The 14,466-nt window shown below is 45.0% G+C and overlaps 1 protein-coding gene and 1 long non-coding RNA gene across 2 annotated transcripts in view; one reads left to right on the top strand and one right to left on the bottom strand.

Moving 5' to 3' along the window:
- Positions 1-1,166, top strand: part of LOC119919894 — a 19,419-nt gene extending 18,253 nt beyond the window's left edge. The window contains exon 4 of the long non-coding RNA XR_005447737.1: positions 1,088-1,166. This is a non-coding gene — a long non-coding RNA (uncharacterized LOC119919894). The remainder of the gene's footprint in view (positions 1-1,087) is intronic.
- On the bottom strand, positions 830-14,466 carry ZCCHC10 (zinc finger CCHC-type containing 10). The gene is made up of 4 exons (XM_038740688.1): positions 14,388-14,466; positions 8,346-8,507; positions 2,590-2,631; positions 830-2,059 (listed from the first exon to the last, which is right to left on the bottom strand). The coding sequence occupies exons 1-4, from the start codon at positions 14,426-14,428 to the stop codon at positions 1,795-1,797; spliced, it is 510 nt and encodes a 169-aa protein (XP_038596616.1). The 5' UTR covers positions 14,429-14,466; the 3' UTR covers positions 830-1,794.

The raw sequence follows: 14,466 nt of genomic DNA, 5'->3' as shown, positions 1-14,466 counted from the left end.
GGAGCTGGTCAATCCCCACTGGGCTGGACAGACCCCAGGTCATGGGATCAATGGTCCTCCTGGCATGGGTGGCGGGACAGGATGGGGATGGTGGACGGGAGCCTGAGGATGTCAACACTTGACTGTCAATAATAACTGCGGTATTTGTTAAGCGCTAGGTGCCAGGCACTGTACTAAGCGCTGGGGTGGATACAAGCAAATCAGGATGGGCACATTCCCTGTCCCACATGGGCCTCACAGTCCCAATCCTCATTTTACAGATGGGGTAACTGAGGCACAGAGAAGTGACTTGCCCAAGGTCACACAGCAGACACGTGGCGGAGCCGGGATTAGAACCCATCACCTCCTGATTCCCAGGCTCTTACTCCGGCCACTACGCTATGCTGCTTCTCCCTCAACCCTGAGGTTTGGACAGAGGAGGGGCAAAGCCAGGAGATTGGCATGGAGCCATCACCCCATGGGAACTGGGGGGTGGTGGCAGGGGAGGGAAGAGGATTACCTATAACCCACCCCACTGGACAGCAAAGTAGGGAGAATCAGGCAGAGGGACAGCATGCGGGGGGGCCAGCAAATAATTAATCTGGGGGCCGAGCCATAAGGTGAGTCCATCCCCATCACAATGGCAAAAGAGTTTCATTTTCTTACTAGTTACCATACTGCCATCTATTTCCTCTTCAACCTGTATCTTTCGTGCCATTGTCTATTTATACTACATCTGTTACTGACTTAACCCAAAGTGTTCATACAGACATCTGCAATAAAATACCAGTGCCCCAACCAATACAAATAGGAATTAGACCATTCAACTTGATTACAAGAATAACAGATATTAGTCTTCTTTTGGGTTTTATTGAATAAAAAGACAACAATTTTCTGAAAACGACCCTCTTTCCCTCCCACCTATAATGGTGCCATTTTTAGCTTAAATGCTTCTATTAATGCCTTAGGCTCTCATTTATATTCATGTAAAAGAGAAAATTACATCTATTTGAGACCTACCTTTCACTTGTCCTATTTCTCTTAGAGAAACTGAATTTGTCAAAAGGCACCAAGATTAACTTCGGTTTTCTTTTCCCATCTATTTCAGCGTGTCCGGGACAAACACTGTCAATGGCTGGCATTCTCGCTCTACAGCAATATGGCTTGGGGAGTTTAGGAACCAGGAGAAAATGGAATTGTGATCATAACTTTGCAGAGTGAGAAATGCAAGCAACTCTAAGAACTACAATCGATGTCTCGTTAGAACTCACCTTTGACTGGAAATTTCCCCGGATTAAAAAAACAAAAAACAACCGGACACTTCAACAGAATTAGTTTGTTCACAATAGTATGGCAATGTCTCTCAAAGTATCAGTATATTAATTTTCATTTAACGTAAGAACATGAGATCAGCAGCATAATACATATCCCACTTGTTTTTAGGGTAATCCTACAAAATAAGTGGAAGTTCCATAAACACAGGACAAACAAATGGTATTTCACAATGAGGAAAGGTTCTACTTTTCAGCACGTAAACAGTGGATTTACTGGACCTCAGCTTTGCGCAATTAAACTCTGAAGATATATTTTTTCCATGATAAAAGTGAAACAAAACTCCCTTAAAATCAATAATATACTTTGTACATACATAATACTTTATTCCCTTGCTACGTGTAAGACATTTAGAAACCTTTACATGTAGAAACTCTGGCCAGGTAATCTATTGGCAATAGCCTAGTCTAACCCCCAACTTGGAGAAATACACTAGCATTTAGTAACATCAGTCCAGGACGGTCAGAGGCATTTCCAACAAATCTATTTTTTCTTCTTCTTCTTTGGTGGCTCATCGTCAGAGCTGCTGTCTGTGCTGGAGCTGCTGCTGGTGGAAGAGCTGGAATCTGATTCGGAGTCGGAAGAGGAGGAACTTGTTGAAGAGCGGGAGGTAGACGAGCTGGAAGAACTCTCCTCACTATCGCTCTCATCCGAAGAGGAAGACGTAGAGGAGTCTTCGCTCTCTGAAGAAGAATCGCTGGCTGAACTGGCCCTACTGCTGCTACTTGAGCTAGTGACGCTCTTAGACCTAAGAGACAAGTGGGGAAGAGCGGGTCACCCGTTAATGTGAACAGACAGAATCGAAAGGGAAAGTGGATGCGATATTTAGATTGACAAGAAATAAAAAAGAGAGTCTTTTGACTGGATTTACAAGTACTAACAGGGCTTATTGCAAGTGCTTAAACATCTTGATATTAAAAAGTTAAATTTTAATGGGCAGATTAGCAACTGCTTCAGAACAAAGAAATAGGCCATTTATGAAACTGTATGCCTCCCCTCTGGCCTGATCAGTTTCCTTGTCTTCCAAGTCAAAGGAATCAAAGGCCTTCCTTCCATCAGGTACAGAGGGCAGGAAGTGAAAGAAGATACCCAGTTAAGGGGAAAATGGATGTTAAGTGATCCAGAAGAGCATAGGAAAATACATTCTGATTCACAGCCAAGCCTATCTAATAATATCTCTAGCGCACACACTGATATTATAAGTAAAAAGCTTTTATTTCCAGCCAGGCTCTCTTTGTTCTTCTCTAGCTTATCCAGAGCAGGGAAGGTAGTACATACCTTTTTTTCTTTGTCTTCCTTTCTATATTAGTTTCTCCAATGCTAGTAGAATGGAAGGGGAAGACAGTCATTATACACAACCTTAAACTATAACTCTAGGGGTTATCTTGCTTTATCTGAAAGGGTAACAGGAAACAAGGTTGACCTACAGCATAATTCATTCATTCAATCGTATTTTTTGAGCACTTACTGAGTGCAGAGCCCTGTATTAAGCGCTTGGAAAGTACTTAATAACCCGAAGGAGTGAAGACCACCGCGTGACCACTCTAATACCTGCTCTTATGATACCCTCAGGCCTCATCCCTGTAAAGCTTAAAGGAGCTGCTTCTCTAGGGAGCAGGCAGCTTGATCAGAAAGAGGTCAGCCTCCACCACTCTCCTCCCACAGGTACCAAGAGGCTGGCCCTTCTAACCTCCAGTTTCCTGACAGAGCCAGAACTTTGCTGAAGGAGGGGATGGGGGGAAAGAGGGAGAGAAAGCACTATTCACAAGAGAAAGGAAGAGGGCAGGGTGATCATCAGGTATTCCTACACAACTTCAGAGAACTCAGGTTGCAGGAAGTAGCCCCTGTTGCTCTGAAAGGTGGGCACGAGGCAAAGAATGACCACCCGCATGGACTTCATAGTTGGTTCCACACTTCCACATGGGTTTTGGGACCCTGAAAAGGGACCTACTTGACCGGATTTTATCTGGAAAGGACTTCCAGACAGTAAAGACTGGTGAATGTGAGTGGATAAGGCCAGATGACTCTTCTGCAAAACTCTTCCAGGCTCAAGACCACCAGGCTAGACCGCTGCCCTCTTATCGGGTGGCCTGTGGCAGTCTCTCCAAGGGTTGATCCCACCCAAACAGGAAAAAAAAAAATCCAAAACCAAAACAAAATCTGGGATGGTTAGTTTCCTGTTGAAATTGGAAACCACATCCTTGGGAAGGAAACCCAGATGCTTTTGGAGTATTGTCTTGCCTCTGACAACTTCACTTTAAACAATTAAAAAAAAATGAATGGGAGTGGCAATTTGGTCACTAGTGCCTGGAATTCACAGATGAGTTGGGTGTTATAAGCCAGCAGAAACAAAATAGAACCTTCAGCAGACTATTTAAAAAAATCATAAGACCTGGGTCCATTCAAGTGCAAAATTAAATCTGACAAGAGTAACAGAGGACTTAAAGAAACCACGAGATCCTCTTTCCTCTTTAATAATTCATCAAGGACTATTATTAATCCGAACTTCTTGAACTTGCTGGTATTTTCTGCTTGCACTCTTTCCGGTGGTAACAAATTTGATACACTTACCACTAGTTAGGTGAAGAAGCAAGGAACTGGAGTCATCTGCCATGCAGTAGTTCGAAGGGTGGCTTAGTCATTTGGGTGACTATGACATTATTGTCCCAAGGACGGAAGAAGGAAGTCTTGACTAGAAAACTGAGCTTCAACAGCCCTACAGGACTGAAAAGCGACATGGCCTACTGAAGAGAGCACAGGCCTGGAAGTCAGAAGGACGTGGTTTCTAATCCCAGCTCTGTACTTGTCTGTTGCATGACTTTGGGCAAGTCATTTCATTTCTCTGGGCCTCATCTGTAAAATGGGGATTAAGACTATGAGCCCCCTGTGGGACAGGCTGGACACTTGATTATCTTATATCAACCCCAGCACTTGGTGCAGTGTCTGCCACACAGTATGCATGTATAACGGATATCATACAAAAAAAAAAAGAGGCAGAGGGCTTCCTTGCAACTTGCCTTCCTGAGGATTATGAAACCATGGGGATGGCCTCCATCTGTACCTTGACATGATTCAAATGGCAGGGATGGTCCAGAAAGGAAAAGATAGGGGTAATTGAAAGTATCAAGACTCCAAAATTTGAACCAGGGAGAGAAATGTACCCATTGCCGTGTATAGGATAGCCTGGATGTCAGCAAGAGTTGACACACGGGCCGATAGAGCCTGATTTGCCATCTCTGGCTCCACTGCCCACCTTGTTTCATTTTTAGAGCACAGCCTAATAATTATCATACTTAGGGGATCTGTTAAGCATTTACTATGTGCCAAGCACTGTACTTAGCACTGGGGAGGATACAGTATAATCAGATAAGACAGCCCCTGTCTCCACAAACGGGAGGAAGAAGAGGTAATTTAATCCCCCAGACTGAAGTGGCTTCCCCAAGGTCACAGAGCACATAAGTGGCGGAGCTGGGATTAGAGCCCAGGTCCTCAGACTCCCAGGCCTGTGTTCTTTCCACTCAGGCCATGCTGCTTCCCAGAAGCTGACCCTGGTCTTCTCTAAGTGCAGCTGGGGTAGTGTGACCTCTGAATTTCAGCAATACTCCAGGAAAATAACTTTCAAGGCCCATGAGTTTAGGAAAACTGTTTGGAAAGTGGTACAGAAGCAGCTGACCTTCCTATAGGAGATTGCCTGGCCAAGGGCTGCCTAAGTGCAGCTGGCCCTAATAAATATGGCTAGGGCTCTGCCTGGCTCTGACTAAACTATTTTGTTGTTCCTAGTGTTTTTTCTAATGGTATTGGTTAAGCATTTACTATGTGTAGGCGCTTCTTTTGACGGGGCTGCTGCTTTTTTTTTAAATGGTATTTGTAAAGGGCTTATTATGTGCCAGGCTCTGTTCTAAGCACTGGGGTAGATACAAGGTAATCAGGTTGGACACAGTCCTTGCACCACCTGGGGCCCAGCCTCTTTATCCCCATTTTACAGGTGAGGTAACTGAGGCCCAAAGAAGTTAAGTGACTTGCCCAAGGTCACCCACAGCAGACAAGGGGAGGAATGGGATTAGGGCCCAGGTCTTTCTGACTCCCAGGCCCGACTAGGCCACGCTGCTGCTAAGAGCAGATTATCACCAGTTCACCTGTGGGAGGTCGACCGGAGGCCAAGGTTATACTGTCGATCTTTTGACGACAGCGCAAATCAGATCTCTTTCTCCAGGACCTCTCCTTGGGAAACCAAAAGGAAAGACCAAAACAACTACATATAAATTCCTTATTTTGCCTCTCCTGTGGAAAAATCTTATTGATGGCTTCCCCCAAAAGATCTGAATCGTTTAAACTAACAATTTTGACTACACCATGGGTTAGGTTTACTAATTTCAGCCATGCAAAGTAGTGGATGTTCAGGACAAGCCTTAGCTTGGGATTTAGTGACTACCAGACTGGGGCTAATCAAGTTGGAACACACAGGCCTCTGCCGAGGCGCACATACCTCAAACGGCCTTCTCTGGTGTGCAGGACAGATGATTTCCTAATGACATCCATTACCTTTAGTTAGTTATCAACTCTGTCGGTCATGTAGTTAGCTGCTTGAGAAGGAAATGTCCCCAGCCTCAGTGAGTTTAGATCAGAGATTAAAAAACGGCACCACCAACAACAAACCACTTAACCAGAGGTATAAAAATTCTGGTTGTAAGAATATGGTGGGGGGAGAGGTTACACCTTAGCTGCCCTGGAGGAATATGGATTGAAGTCCCAGCGTTCTTAAAAGTACGAGGGCAAGGAACTGCCGGGCACGGGAATCTCGAGGAATGCGACAGAAGGAGTATAAGGGAAGCAGTTCCTCTGTGGTCCTTCAAGCAGTGGCTTGATTACTGCTGCCTGTTCCATTTTCGTGATAAAGAGCAGTTTACGTGGTCTTAAAATGGAAAATAGCTCCTAGGTTGGGAAATCCTCTCCTCCTCCTCCTGGAAGCTCTGGGCTCTGCCTCTTAAAATAGAAGGCCCACAAATGTTCCCTAGTAGGCAGGGGTGCGAGGAGCAAGTAAGTGCAAAGGTTCTGTCATTTGCTGCACAAGGCATTTCATTGTTTTGGGCAAGGCTTGCCTCGTGGTATGTAACTAGATGGGCAGTGCTTACTGAGGTCTGCCTGTTCCAGAAAACCAGAAAATTGTCCTCCTATTTGGATTCTGGATTGGGAACAGAGTACTCATACACCCACAGACCTGTGGCCCATTCTCTGGGGTCTCCAGGACCAAGGCTAAAGCCACACATGCTGAACAGCAAAGATCCTCAGGAGGCTATGGATTGGGCCAGAATGGTAGAGACCATAGCCTGGGGAAGAAGGGAGAGAGGGAAAACGGTGCATGGGGCACTTTGGAGCTTTTTTTCCAAAAAAGAAAAACCACCCACACTCCCCTAGGGGTGTCACTTAGTAAGGGGAAAGGGCACAAAAACAACAACAAAGAAGAGTCTTCCTTCGGCTTGTAGGCTTTGGGGGTTAGTTCTCCTCCCAGTCAGCCCTTTGTATAAGGGTGTGGGGGGTGGAAAAAAAAAAAGTGAATTGAACAGAGGCCAGATTGGCAGAGCCCTATAGGCAGATAGGGAATGGAAACACCAGAAGTCCTGCCAAATTTGCTGGTTTTCTGGAACAGGCAGACCTCGGTAAGCACTGCCCATCTAGTTACATAGCATGAGGCAAGTCTTGCCCAAAACAATGAAATGCCTTGCGCAGCAAATGACAGACCTTTGCACTTACTTGCTCCTCGCACCCCTGCCTACTAGGGGACATTAGTCTAGCCTCGACTAATGCTAGCTTACTTATATAGCTTATAGGTGAGCCTCTACAATCCTCACAGCAGGCATGAGGGGCAGGGAGGGGACAGAGACGGTGAACAGAGAAAAAGGCAGGAAGAAATGCAAGGGGAAAGGGGTACAGCTTGACCTCTTTCTCATCAAGGTATCTGCTCTTCAGAGAAGCCCAGCCCCTTTTAGCTTTTTCCCCTTCACCAAGGATGAAACTTGAGGATACCAAGAGTGGCTATTCTGAACCATCACCTGGTGTGCCTCTTTTCCACATTTAAAAAAGTAGGTTATAATGCTGGGAGACACATGACAGTCAAATACTCATTTCTCCGTCCTATGAGAATCTTTTACTACATAGTAAAAAATGACTTTAAACAATGACTGCAATCTGGTATATTAGCATAGTCACAAATTATCAATAATAAGAGCATTTATTAAGCTTTCTACTCTGTGCTAAGCACTGGAGTAGATACTAAATTATCAGATTGGACACAGTCCCTAGTCCACAATCTATTTTATGCCCTTTTGATGGATGAGGAAACTGAGGTTCAGATAAGTTAAGCGACTTGTTCAAGGTTACCCTGCAGGCCAGTGGCAAAGCAGGGACTACAATCCGAGTCTCCTGATTTCGAACACTGCTATTAAACCCATATTTGGGGGAAAAAATCCAAAACACCCACACACACACACACCCAGCTACTTTTGAGACAAAATATATTTTTATAGTTGGGTTACGAGTCTTATCCAATGAGTTGGGAAGAAGGAACTATGGAGAAATCAGGTCCCATTGCAGACTTTGAACCAGAGATTTGGAATCAGTTGCAAAATCCACCTTTTAGTAAGTCTCTGAATAACTAATTTCAAGTAGCCTTTACAAGGCTGATTTTGGTGCAAAACACCTACAGGATTTTTCAAAGGTGCATAAGCTGAATTTTGTGGGACTGCTTGGAACAAAGATATCACAGTCCACACTGGAATGGAAGTCTCATTTCACTATTTAACCTGATACCAGCAGCTAAGGAGTTTAACACTACCTATCCTTCACATGGAACTCTCAAGTCCAAAGACCTTGGTCATGGCCAGAATCCACAAGGCTTTTTCTGAAATACCAAAGTACAGAAGGGATCATTTTCACTCAGCTTTCACAGAGGTTTTGGGAAGTTTAATCCACGTCAACTTGGAAAACAAATTCCTCAGGAAATAAATTCAGTGGGACTTCTGATTAACTGATCTTACCTTTGCTGCAATAGCAATCTGTTTTCTTTTTCTTTTAAAGCTTTTGTTAATTCTGCAGTTCTTGAAGGCCTGTACAGGTATTTTCTTTTTCCTGTGCATTCGTAAGTCCAGTGTCCAAATTCTAAACACTTCTGGCACCTCACATGCTGCTTATTTGCTTCCCTACGAAAAAGCACGTGAATATTTAAATTATGTCTTGAAATTGGATTGTTTTCATCAATAATGATCAAGCAAATGACAGTTATCCTTAGGTCCTATTTCCTAATGTGTGCCAGGACATTAGTCGGTTTTAACTGCAAAACCCCCCCAAACCCAAATTAACTAATATTTACAAAGGTTTCAGCTCAATCAGTATATATTAGGGGCTTACGCTGTGCTCAGGAGAGTACAATCAATGGTATTTATTGAGCGCTTACTGTGTTCAGGGCATTGTACTAAGTGCTGGGGAGAATTGGTAGACACATTCCCTGCCCACAACAAGCTTACAGTCTAGAGGGAATTTACAGTTTAGAGTTGGTAGACCTTACTCCTGCTCTCAAGGAGCTAACAATCTAATGTGGGGGGGAGGGGGGGGGGCTGAGGAAGAAGACAGGTATCGATAAATTATATAAAGGGGAAAGTAACAGAATATCAAGATATGCATATAAGTGAAATGGAGGGTTGACTATCCAAGTGCTTAGGTGGCATGGAAGTGCTGAAGTATCAGTAGGGGAAATGAGCAGCAAGGTGGAGAGGTGACAGATCACTTAGGGAAAGCTCCTCGGGGAGATGTGACTTTAGAAGGGCCTTGGAAAATGTAGTAGCAGTGGTCTGCTGGATGTATAGGGGAGGGAGTTCCAGGTATAAGGGGAAGGGCACGAGCAAAAGTGTAGCGGCGAGAGATATGAGAACACATGGGAATAATGGGAGAAGAGCGATAGTGGGAGGAAAAGAGAACGATTGAGTGCCTTTAAGTCAACGGTCAGGAGTTTCTGCTTCATGTGGAAAAGAACGAGCAGCCATTGGAGGCTCTTCAGGAGTGGGAAGACGTGCAGAACGGCGTTCAGGGAAAGACTCTGGGTTACACAGTAAAGTATGAATTGGAAAGGGGAGAGACTGGAGACAGGGGTGCTGCGAGGAGATTGAGGAAGTAGAGGAGTAGGGGAATGACAAGTGTTTGCATTGGAGGGTGGCAACTTGGATGGAAGGGAAGCAGCGGATTCTGGAGATATTGTACAGAAAGAACCGGCAGGATTTGGGGATTGACTGAATATGGAGTAGAGAGAGGAGTCGAGGATGATGCACAGATTATGGGCTTGAAAGAAGTAGAGGAGGGTGGTGATGGGAAAGTTAGGTATCGAAGGGCTGGGAGGAAAGATGAGTTCAGTTGTGGACAAGTTGAGTTTGAGATGCCAGATGGTTATCCATGAAAAAATGTCCTGGAGACAGGAGACTATACAAAGGGAAAGGAGAGGGGTCGGGGTTAACGTGGGAGATTTGGAGTCACCTGGGTAGCAGTGGTTATGGAAGCTCTGAAGGTCACTGAACTCCCAAAGTAAGTGTAAATTGAGAATACAAGGGAGCCCAGAACTGAGCCTACAGCGACATTTACAGCTCAAGAGGGGGAGGCAGAGAAAGAACATGATAAAGAGATGAAGTCAGCAGGTGTGAGGCTAACACTGATGTACCTGACATTTGTGAAATACTATTTAGCAGGCTGAAAAATAATTTTCTTTTCAAGACTGGAACACCAGATCCTCACTTCTGTGGAGAACGAGGAGGTGCAAGAATAAATAAATTCTATTTATTCTGATGACTTGACATCTGACCACGTTTTGTTTTGTTGGCTGTCTCCCCCTTCTAGACTGTGAGCCTGTTGTTGGGTAGGGACCGTTTCTATATGTTGCCAACTTGTACTTCCCAAGTGCTTAGTACAGTGCTCTGCACACAGTAAGCGCTCATTAAATACGACTGAATGAATGAATGAAAAGAGGAAAAGCTGCAGCTGGCACTACATTAAGTTAAAACAAATTAACTAGGATGGGATTTTAGTTCATTCATTTCTGCTAGCTTTCTAATCTTGGCTCTGTGGTGGATATTTGAAAATTTTTCTTCAGAAGCTCACATAAATCCTAATAGGAAGACAAAGTCTCGGATAACGAGTAAAGATTAATCCAATTAACGGACACATTCATCATTAGTAGATACCAAAGGAAAACCCACCTTCTGTTTTACAAAAAGCTGGTAGTCTTCAGCAGTAGGTCTTAAACTTTGGCAACGAACTATTAAAATGTGAGTACAAACTTATAAAAAAGTTTTGGGGGAGCATCTGAATGTTTTATACATTAGCACATTTACAGTTGTCTTTAAAAGGTTTTCTACAAATTCATTCTAGTACTCTTCTACAAGCCTGCTCCAATCCCCGGACACCAATGACTGCTCTGCCTTTTGCAATCTCATGTTTAACCCATTTGGGAGATCAATCATTAAAAGGCTAATATTCTCCAGCACATTTGAAATTTTTCTACTGTCCTGGATGTTTCCAATACCAGCCAGCGTCTGACATTCTTCGCCTTCATGCAAAAAGGGAAAAAAAAAAGATGGCTTTTCTGGGACTCTTCCACATATACTTCATGATTAACTAAGATTTGAAGGATGACAAATCTTTTTTCATTTTCAGTTCATGAAAATTAATGAAGTATCTGACAGATTTTTATACTGAACGCTATTATCCTATGCTTTTGGTACCCGGATAGTCTTGTCAACTTTTTACAAGAATGGCAATCTCTGCATTTTCTTAATTTTGATAATAATCATGATGGTACCTGTTAAGCACTATGTGCCAAGAACTGTCTAAGCGCTGGGGTAGGTAAAGTAATCAGGTAGTACCACATGGAGCTCACAGTCTTAATCCCCATTTTACAGATGAGGTAATTGAGGAACAGAGAAGAAGTGACTTGCCCAAAGTCCCACAACTGATAAGTGGCAGAGCCGGGATTAGAATCCATGACCTCTGACTCTGCAGCCCGTGCTCTTTCCACTAAACCACACCGCTTCTCTAAGCCACAAGCACATACTATGTGCCAGGCACTATACAAAACTCTGGGGCCGATACAAGATAATCAGGTTGGACACCGCCGTTGTCCCACATAGGGCTTACGGTCTTAATTCCCATTTTACAGAGGAAGAAACTGAAGCACAGAGAAGTTAAGTACTTGCCCAAGGTTACATAGCTGACAAATGGCTGTGTGAAGCATATGCTGAAAAAACATGAGTACCACGAACTAGCTCAAGGAAAGCTTCCACCTCCCAATCAGTGGTCAAAGCTTACTTTTATTAGTCAGTAAGAAGAAGACTCTCCAAAGCTTTTCCACTTCATAGTCTCCGGATCTAAGGCTAGTCAGTTCTCAAAATCTCAATGGTAGCAGTGTGACGTTGAGACTAGAAGGGCTACAGCGAGGCTTAGTGGAAAGAGCACAGGCTGGGGAGTCAGAAATCATGGGTTCTAATCCCGGCTACACCACTTGTCAGCTGTGTGATGCTGGACAAGTCACTTCACTTCTCGGTGTCTCAGTTACCTCATCTGTAAAATGGGGATTAAGGCTGTGAGCCCCAAGTGGAACTGAGTGATTGCCTAGTATCTACCTCAGTGCTTAAAACAGTGCTTGGCACGTAGTAAGCGCTTAATGAATACCATCATTATAGGCAGGTTAACTTTCGAGAATTAGCCAGAAAATTCAGAGATTTTTTTTCTCCCATGGCTTTGACCACAAATTCCCCTCTGCTTTAGATTAGTTTTTAGCTACTCCAATGTAGACCCATTCATTTTAAGAGATTAAGTAACAACACTGAAGAGAAAATGGGCTGAGCTGCTTCAGTGAAATGACATTACAATGGCTTACTTGAATGGTTTGCCAATAGTGAAAAATCACTTCTCAAAAAGAGTGGGTGCAAACAGCCTAAAAAAGCTTAAGGCCTTTATTCCTTTTTCTTTCAAATACATTTGTGTTGCTAGTGGAGCAAAAGCACGAAACAAAGTCTTTGTGCAGACTCTGAGTTTTCCTCCCCAGTTTCACCACTTTTCCACCCTCACCGAAGGGCACACTTCTGCAGAGGTAAGAAAAATATTAGCCAGAAAATAAGTCTTATCCTTTTCATTTTCCAGTCTAGAACTATCTTTGAAAAGTGATAAACTTCCACACTTAATGCTCCAAACCCTATCAAGTTTATTCATTTCTTTTTATAAAATATCAGTTCGATAAAACTAGAAAGCAAGCTCAGCACATTAATGTCATCACTAAACTATGGAAGAAGTGGGGATTATTCTAAAACTGTTCCATTTTAATTTAGAATCTACATTACCATTTGGAATATGGATGCTTTTGGTGGCGGGGGTATTTGTTAAGCGCTTTACTATGTGCCAGGCAGTGTTCTTACCCAAGATTGGGGGGTGGAAGGGGGGAATAAGGAGGAATGTATTTATAAGCTTGAGCAGAAACCTTTGTTGACTGTAGGACTTAAAAAAAAACCAAGTCCCTGAAAAACAATTAATAGAGTATTTGGTCTCCCCTAACTCCCCCAGACGAGGGAGAGCCCTCTTCTGGTGCTGGACACCGGACTGATGAAGTAAAAACTCTCCATTTTTCACCCTGACTTGCAGGGTTATTCTTTAGGGTGCAGAAGCCCCATAGGAAAGGGGGCAAGGGTGGAGTGTGAGGAGCCACACTGACTCTTGCCTCCCTGGGCAACCTTTGCTACCTTAGTGCCCAGCGCTTAGAACAGTGCTTTGCACATACTAAGCACTTAACAAATACCATCATTATTATAGACTGTGAGCCCGCTGTTGAGTAGGGACCATCTCTATATGTTGCCGATTTGTACTTCCCAAGCATTTAATACAGTGCTCTGCACAGAGTAAGTGCTCAATAATTGAATAATAACAATGATGGCATTTGTTAAGCGCTTACTATGTGCCAAGCACTGTTCTAAGCGCTGGGGAGGATACAAGGTGGTCAGATTGTCCCACGTGGGGCTCCCAGTCTTCATCCCCATTTGGCAGATGAGAGGATGAGGCCCAGAGAATAATAATAATAATAATGATGACATTTATTAAGTGCTTACTATGTGCAAAGCACTGTTCTAAGCGCTGGGGAGGTTACAAGGTGATCAGACTGTCCCACGTGGGGCTCCCAGTCTTCATCCCCATTTGGCAGATAAGGGGACTGAGGCCCAGGGAAGTGAAGTGACTTGCCCAAAGTCCCACAGCTGACAATTGGCAGAGCCGGGATTTGAACCCATGACCTCTGACTCCAAAGCTACTGAGCCACGCTGCTTCTCTGAGGCCCAGAGAAGTGAAGTGACTTGCCCAAAGTCCCACAGCTGACAATTGGCAGGGCCGGGAGTTGAACCCATGACCTCTGACTCCAAAGCCCGGGCTCTTCCCCACTGAGCCACGCTGCTTCTCTGAGGCCCAGAACAGTGAAGTGACTTGCCCAAAGTCCCCCAGCTGACAATTGGCGGAGCCATGACCTCAGCGGAAAAGAGCCCGGGCTTTGGGGTCGGAGGTCATGGGTTCAAACCCCGGCTCCGCCAAATGTCAGCTGTGGGACTGTGGGCAAGTCACTTCACTTCTCTGGGCCTCAGTTACCTCAGCAGTAAAATGGAGGCTAAGACTGTAGGCCCCCCGAGGGGGGACCTGATCCATCTTGTAAACTCCCCAGCGCTTAGCACATAGTAAGCACTTAACAAATACCATTATTATTATTATTATTATTATTTCTTCCATGGAGCCACGCTGCTTCCGCCGAGAGCCCAGGAGGGAGGGTGTGGCCCCTCCTCCATTGCCCTGGCCTTTCGGCGGCCCCCGGGGCCTCAGGGGCCACGGCCTCCCCTTACCCAGAAGCCCCCGGGGCTGGCTGGCTGCCCACACAGGGGGGGCTGAGGGGCCGCCCGCACGGAGCGGCCACGGCACCTCGTCCAGCGGGCCCAGCCTGCGGAAGGCGCCTCTCGGACGAACCGAGCCCCGGCGGCGGCGGCGGCGGGAGCCCCCGGTCCCTCACTTACGCCTTTCTCCGAGCGATGAGGCGGTGCATGGGAGTCGCCATCTTAACGCGGGCCGGGGACCGCCGCGCTGCATCCTGGG

The sequence above is a fragment of the Tachyglossus aculeatus genome, chromosome X1, assembly GCF_015852505.1.
Source record: "Tachyglossus aculeatus isolate mTacAcu1 chromosome X1, mTacAcu1.pri, whole genome shotgun sequence".
In the NCBI taxonomy this organism is placed as follows: Eukaryota; Metazoa; Chordata; class Mammalia; order Monotremata; family Tachyglossidae; genus Tachyglossus; species Tachyglossus aculeatus.
The sequence above is the reverse complement of the archived record's forward strand: the minus strand, read 5'-3'. Positions and strand labels throughout refer to the sequence as shown.